Raw genomic sequence first — 6,720 nt, 5'->3', positions numbered from 1 at the left:
ATAAATATTTTTTAACTTTTAAAAGTTAAAAGTACATATATTATTCTCACAGCTGCAACAATATTGAATAACCATTTTTGTATAAAACCTTCTCCAATATATGTGCCTAAATTAAATATTGATATAATCAAAGAGAATTATTAAATAATTATAATTATAATTCACATGATCGTAAATCATGAAGAGAAACAGACCTTCGTTCTGAAAAAAAAAATGTATATTTATTTCCTAACGCACCCAAGACCCATGTATAATGTACACGTCCCTTGGTGATTATTATTTATATAAAAAGATTAAAAAATAGACAAAGTGATGGGTCCATTTGATCTGTTAATCCACCTAATATTAACCTACCCGTTACCCCAGCATCAAGTTGTTTAATGTTATTGACTCGATCCCTTCTGGTACAGAAAACACAAGGGGAAAGGACTCGAAAGCCGAAAACACTAGGCGACCCTCAAGTGAGTCCATAGGCGAAGGGCTTAACGGAGAAGTACCCGAATGATTTTTAGCAGTAATTACCGCTCATCATAACATGAATAATGGGATGTTGCAAGAACACGACGACATGAATTACAGTCATTTACTTCACAATTGTAACCATCCTCATGGATAAAGAACAATGATTTATCCAATGCATCATATCATTCACTCATGACTACTCATGTATATAAACTAGTAGTCTAGTACATAACTGAAGCAGATGATAAAGAGGTAGAAATAATTGTTCTACAAGATGAGCGTAACTAGATAACGTCAAGATTCAAGAACAAACTCAACCGACCAATCAAATCGCTGATGTCGGCTTCAGCTTCTCCCTCAAGAATTCAAGTATGTGCTCACGCTTCCAGTTGTCGATTCTGCACAAAGCAGTTAACTTTATTATATCCTTCAGGGCTTCAGAGGACCATTAAGAGATCAGCAGAACAACATAATCACCAACCAAATAATTTTACATATAAACATAGTTGTAAAACAAGGCCTACAAGGTTGGCTGCCGAGGCGACTTTCCTCAACTCTGCCTAATTACTCAGACTCGATCAAACGCGGTCAACCTCGACCAGAATCGGATCTGGTAGGTCAATTCGGGTATTTTGTTATAAATATTAGTAAATTTATATTATTTGACATATATTTAATTTCCGCAAACTTACTTCTTTATAATTTAACATGTCCGAGTACTCTTCGCCTAGGCCGAGTACTCTCAACTACCCGGTCGACCGACTAGGGAGCGCAAGCATCTCCTATTTTAAATCACATTAACCCTGATAAGATACTTTATAGTGAGTCAACAAGGCAAACGGAGACGGGCGAAATCATGAGCTCAGAGTAGATTAGAAGATTAAATGGCAATATAACAAACGCCTCAGATTTGTTATAAAAATTCAAAACACAATATAACAAACGCCTCAGATTTGTTATAATCGTAAATTGTTGTCGAAATCCGCCATGGCTGCAACCGTTGCATGTATCAAATACATATAGGCTGAATTGCCTAAAATAATAGAACAGCAGCAGCAACATAATTAGTTAATCATCATCATCATCTCCATTCCCACCAGAGCAAAACTGGTCAGACCCCAAATGCAACAGTTGTACGAACATAAAATATTCAACGAAAATCAGAAAAATATAGCATAATTTATCAAAGAAAATCAGAAAAAGATAGCAATACAGTAACATTGCAACAATTCGCCGAATTATATGAATCTATGGATAAGAACATACTGGAAAGTAAACAATACGGTAACATTGTAAATATAAAAGTAATACCTGTAAAGTCAAGCAGACATAACCAACTGAAAAAAGTCAAAAACATTACTGGTGTTTGTTATCCTCAGCAGCTTTCTCTTCCTTTCCAAGGGCAACAACTAGCTTCTTCAAAATCGCTTCAACCGGCTGATGGGAATTCTCAACCGCCTTCGATATCGGCTGCCACTTTTCACCATGTTTTGGTTCCGCAGCAATACACTTCCTCATGACTTCCTTCTGCTGGTCCTCGGTTCCATGCTGCAGTTCAAACTTATAAAGCAAAGCCCAAAAGTCGCCAACATCGGGTGCAAGAGTAACCGCTCGGTTAAGCCAAGTGCGCGCTTTATCCACCTTCCTGTCATGCCAAAATAGCTTCCCAATCGCAGCTATTACATGTGGATCGTGTTCACATTTCTTGTAAGCATCAGAACTCTTGGTTTTCCTTTGCGGTCGTGGAGCCATTTCGATTGCAGCAGCCCATAATATACCACTATTCGGGCATTCCTGTAACGCCTTCGCCATTAAGATATCGGCTTCTTTTTTCGAACCGTGTCGTGACTCGGCTCTGATCGCAGCCAGCCATAATTCAGGGAAATGCGGGTTCCTTTTTCTAGCCATTGTGAGCACGGCCCGAACTTTACTCAGCCCGCTCATTCTCTCCTCGAGATTAGCAAGAGAGAGCCAAAGAGGAGTTGAATTCGGACACTGCTTTAAACCCAACTCGTACGCTTCTTTCGCTTGCGGTAAATTACCGAGTCGTTCCTCGAGCTGACCGAGCATTAACCATAGCTTGAAAAACGACGGAAATAACTTCAACCCTTCATCAAGGAGCCTCCGTTCTTCCGAACTGTTCCCGAGTTCTCTCTCAACAATAGCAGACTTCATCCATACTCTCTCGGTTCCTCCCCGTTCCCGTGCTTTAGCAAGAAGCATTCGGGCTCGTTCCGGCTCGTTGTTCTCAAACTCAAGTTTAAACGCAGCAAGCCAAATTTCTTCAGACTTCGGAATCGCAGCATAAGCTTCCTGAAGAATGTGTCGTGCTGCCGGCACATCGCCAGCGAGCCACTTCTCTTTCGCACCCATTAACCATAAGACCTCAGCTTGAGGCGTGTAAGTAACCGCTTTACGAAGTAAAGCATCAAGCGACTCACGAGTGCCGTGAGCCTTCTCGAGTTGAGCTGCTTTAAGCCATACGCTCTTCTTCGATTTAAACGCAGCAATCGCACAGCTGTAAATCGCTCTAGCGGTTTCAATCGAGCCCCGTTTCTTACATTCTTCCGCGTCAGCAACCCAAGTCGCCTTACGATCCTCGTCTTCAACCCCAATCCCGATAGTATTACTAATAATCGCATTACACGTTGCCACTGAACCAGCCCGTTCAGCAGCTTCGGCCTCCTTCATCCACGCCTCCCGATCAATCTCGACTCCTTCTCTCTGTAAAGCCCGAATACCCCTTTCTATAATCTTCCCAACCATCGACGTGTTTCCAAAAGCCTCTTCCAACTTTGCTGCAGTGATCCAAATCGCGGGTTCTTTCGGAAGCTTCTCTCTCGCCTTATTCAGTACCTTTTTCGCTGCATCGTACTTCTCCAACCTAGCTAACGCAAGCCACAATTCCACATGCAACGGACAACACTCCACCGCTCTCTGAAGCAAAAGCTTCGCGTCATCTTCGTTAGCAAGTTCCACAACCGCTTTCCACAGCCTTACAGAATCTGGAATATTTTCAAGACCCTTCCTCAACACCCGGCTTTTATTAGCATCATCGTGTTCCAGTTTCGCAGCATGCATCCAAAGTTTAACCGAATTAGGAATCGCTTTAACACCCCTAGCAATCACAGCCTTTGCCTCATCTGGATTCGCTAACCGACACGCCTCAATCCACACATCCTCGTTCTTCGGACATTCCTCACACCCTCTTTTTATCAACTCCCTCGCTGTCGGAATCTTCCCCGCAACTTCCTCCAGCCTCGCAGCCGCAATCCACCCAGGCGGATGCTTCGGATTCGTTTGAATCACCGACTTCAACAACAGTCTCGCCTTTTTAATATCCGAAATCTCCGCATCACTAGTAATTTTCATACTCTTCAAATCAGTCAAGTACCCTTTTGGGTCAACAACAGTCAGACCCGAAACCGAATCGGACAGCCTATCCAACTTCAACGACAAAACCGTCCCTCTACCTTCCCCAACCGCAGTCAAATCCGGTGTTTGCGCCCACGGCGTCTCCGTCCCACCAACCGCCCTACTCTTCGGATCCAACGCGGTAACATGTTCCTTCTCCTGCCTCGCCTTCTCCAGTAACGTATCCGGCACAGGCACAAAACTCTCGAACCGCTTCTTCTTGTTTCGCAACGAATAATCCCCAATCTCCGGTATACTATCCCACTCCGCAGCCGACAATGTAACCAACTTCCGCTTCAAATCAGCAAACTGTTCCGTAATCTTCGGATTCGACGCCCTGTATTTCTCAATCTCCTCCTTCAACCGCGCCTCGCGCCTATCCTTCCGCCTCGAATCCATCCGCTTATCAATCTCGTCCCACACAGCATCAGCCTCTTTATCTTCCTCATCGTATTCCGCCGAAGCGAACAATCCAACATCATTCCCTTCAAACTCATCAAACTTTTGATTCTCATCATATCCTTTATCCTCAGCTTCTTCTTCCTCTTCCTCATCATTGCCTCGGCCCCGGCCGACACCGGAGGGTCCCGCGGGTGCCCCGGCTCCCACAGAACGGTCCGGGAGGTCCGGTGCTGCACGCGCCGGACCGATATCGGACCGGGTGGTGAAACCGGTGGCTCCACGACCTAATCCGGCTACATAATTGGGTGGAGGGCGTGTGTTGAGGAATTCTAAGCGGTTTTTAGGTGCTACTGGTGCTTGCATGATTGTTGAATGCGTGAATTGAGTGGATAATAATTGGGGATGATGAAACCCTAGTTTTTAAATATGGGGGTCAATAATAACTATGAAGAGGATATGAATGAATAGGAGATCAGAAGGTTTGTGACTTACCGGTGTTGTTGAACGGTGGTTTATGACAGTGGTGGTGGTGGGGGTGGTCGGGATTAACGGCGGAGACGGCAGTGCGTTTGATACGTGAAGGAGTGAATGTCTGATGTGAACATGAAAGTTATTGTTTCGGGATTTATTTTTATTTTTATGTATGATTTATAATGTCGGTTAAAAAATAACTTATTTTTATTTTTATGCATGATTTATAATGTCGGTTAAAAAATAAATTGTTTCAATGAGATATTTTAGATATGTAATTTGAATTTGTTTCAATCATGAATATTAATTAATGTTAATTTATTAATAACTAGATGGAAGCCCCCGCCGCGATGCGGTCGGGGGCTTAGAAATTTAGACATAACATATACGAATAACATAAAGTGTGTCAATGATCGCCTTCAATTCAACTTGCAACCCATTCTGAACTTGTAATGAAATATTTATGTAGATAAAATATTCCAAAATTATGATGTATTACTATACAAAAATTTTCACAAACTTATATTACCTGGCTCGTGCAATCTATTGGCATAAGTTTTTGTTGTCGTCCTAAATTTTCCTGCTAAGAGCCATTTATTACTAATTATTGGCCGATCATTAGATAGGAACTAAATAAAATGATCGAGAACAATCTATACTAATTATTAGAGAAGCATAAGAAGATCATTAGATATGAACTAAATAAAATGGTTGAAAACAATCTATACTAATGATTAGAGAAGAGTATTTCAACCCATTTAAAAGATCGTTTAAATATACGAATGTGATCTTGTATCTAACTTGTTTGGATACCTTATACCTTTGCTTTTGGGTTTAACATAATACATCTGGCCATTAAACTGGCAATGCCATCCATCACATGTTCTTGGCTAACAACTATGTAGTTCACATCATCAGTCCCACTCTTGTCTTCAACATTACCATGTACCAATACATGAGAGACCAAAACCAACAAACTTGGTTCTTCACAGCCAACATTGATTAAAAGTACATCTACCTGAAGATCCATTCCTAGCAAAATAGAATCCACACAATGTGATCAATAGGCACATCCATATCATATGTGCATCAGAAAGCAAAAAATTGTATACCATATCTGACCGAAAACAGAACAGCTAAACCAAACTAACCTGAATGTCAGGACATGAGTTAGGTGTAACCGTAAAACTTCTATGCCTTTATAAAAGTCGCTTGTTCTACCGAAACTGAGCACAAACATCACCACGTCTATAATTACACAACACATATGGACTTGAAACCACCTCTAAAATTGTTTGCGGCCAGAATTCAGCACAACCGCTTAGCTTGTAACCTGAAGAAAAAGACCAATAAGTACAAGTGCATTTGATTAATCAAATGTAGTATAACTTGTAATATACACATTTTAACGTAGAATACACACAAACTACTGGTCGTTACTTGAACGAAGCAGCATACAAACAGATTGAACCATTTTTACCTGCACTGCTCAAAATTCAAATTAACTCCGTCATATTCACAAATCGTAAGCTTTAATTTGACTGAAACAGTTATTGCATTGGCTTCATCATCAAAGTTGTGAACACACCTGTAATCGTAAAACTAATCAATCAACCACAACACCACGCTTCAATCCGATTATTGGGAAAACCCTAACCTATCCTACGGGTGCAAACACAAAAACGAACCGAAAAGATTAGGGTTTCAAGTAAGAAGAATACCTCGTATCGGTTGATTGATTGCAAAAAATTTACCCAACTCACAAGGCGGCTCTGTTCGTTTTCCTCTGTAGCCTCCGTTCGCAAAGCTTCACCATCGTTGGTTGATCGGAGGTAAAGTTGAAGCAGCTTAGGGTTGCAGTCGCCGGAGCGGCGGAACTTCTGACAAACGCGTCGATCTCTCTCTGTCTTTCTAACCTTCTCTCTAGTCTCTCCGATATAGGTCGGTTATGAGATGTCAACACAGAAGATA

The 6,720-nt window shown here is 41.7% G+C and overlaps 1 protein-coding gene and 1 long non-coding RNA gene across 7 annotated transcripts; both read right to left on the bottom strand.

Moving 5' to 3' along the window:
* Window positions 1-564: 564 nt before the first annotated feature.
* LOC110908440 (protein STABILIZED1-like) lies at window positions 565-4,895 on the bottom strand. 5 transcript variants are annotated; one of them, XR_004861068.1, is made up of 3 exons: window positions 1,774-4,895; window positions 1,155-1,569; window positions 565-860 (listed from the first exon to the last, which is right to left on the bottom strand). XR_004861068.1 is itself a non-coding variant. In XM_035974670.1 (3 exons), exon 2 carries the CDS (start codon window positions 4,639-4,641, stop codon window positions 1,819-1,821), a length of 2,823 nt encoding a protein of 940 aa, XP_035830563.1. In that variant the 5' UTR covers window positions 4,642-4,691; window positions 4,771-4,894; the 3' UTR covers window positions 565-860; window positions 1,774-1,818. The 5 variants fall into 5 exon arrangements, 3 of the variants coding, with proteins under 3 accessions (XP_035830563.1, XP_022009070.1, XP_022009072.1); XR_002574594.2 differs by having other exon boundaries at window positions 1,155-1,265; XM_035974670.1 differs by lacking the exon at window positions 1,155-1,569 and having other exon boundaries at window positions 1,774-4,691; window positions 4,771-4,894.
* A 588-nt stretch (window positions 4,896-5,483) lies between these two features.
* On the bottom strand, window positions 5,484-6,720 carry LOC110905466. Of its 2 annotated transcripts, XR_002573148.2 has the most exons (4): window positions 6,471-6,720; window positions 6,230-6,337; window positions 5,901-6,082; window positions 5,484-5,781 (listed from the first exon to the last, which is right to left on the bottom strand). It is a non-coding gene; the product is annotated as an uncharacterized LOC110905466 (long non-coding RNA). The 2 variants fall into 2 exon arrangements; XR_004859773.1 differs by having other exon boundaries at window positions 6,230-6,720.

Source organism: Helianthus annuus, chromosome 6 (assembly GCF_002127325.2).
Source record: "Helianthus annuus cultivar XRQ/B chromosome 6, HanXRQr2.0-SUNRISE, whole genome shotgun sequence".
Taxonomy (NCBI): domain Eukaryota; kingdom Viridiplantae; phylum Streptophyta; class Magnoliopsida; order Asterales; family Asteraceae; genus Helianthus; species Helianthus annuus.
The sequence above is the reverse complement of the archived record's forward strand: the minus strand, read 5'-3'. Positions and strand labels throughout refer to the sequence as shown.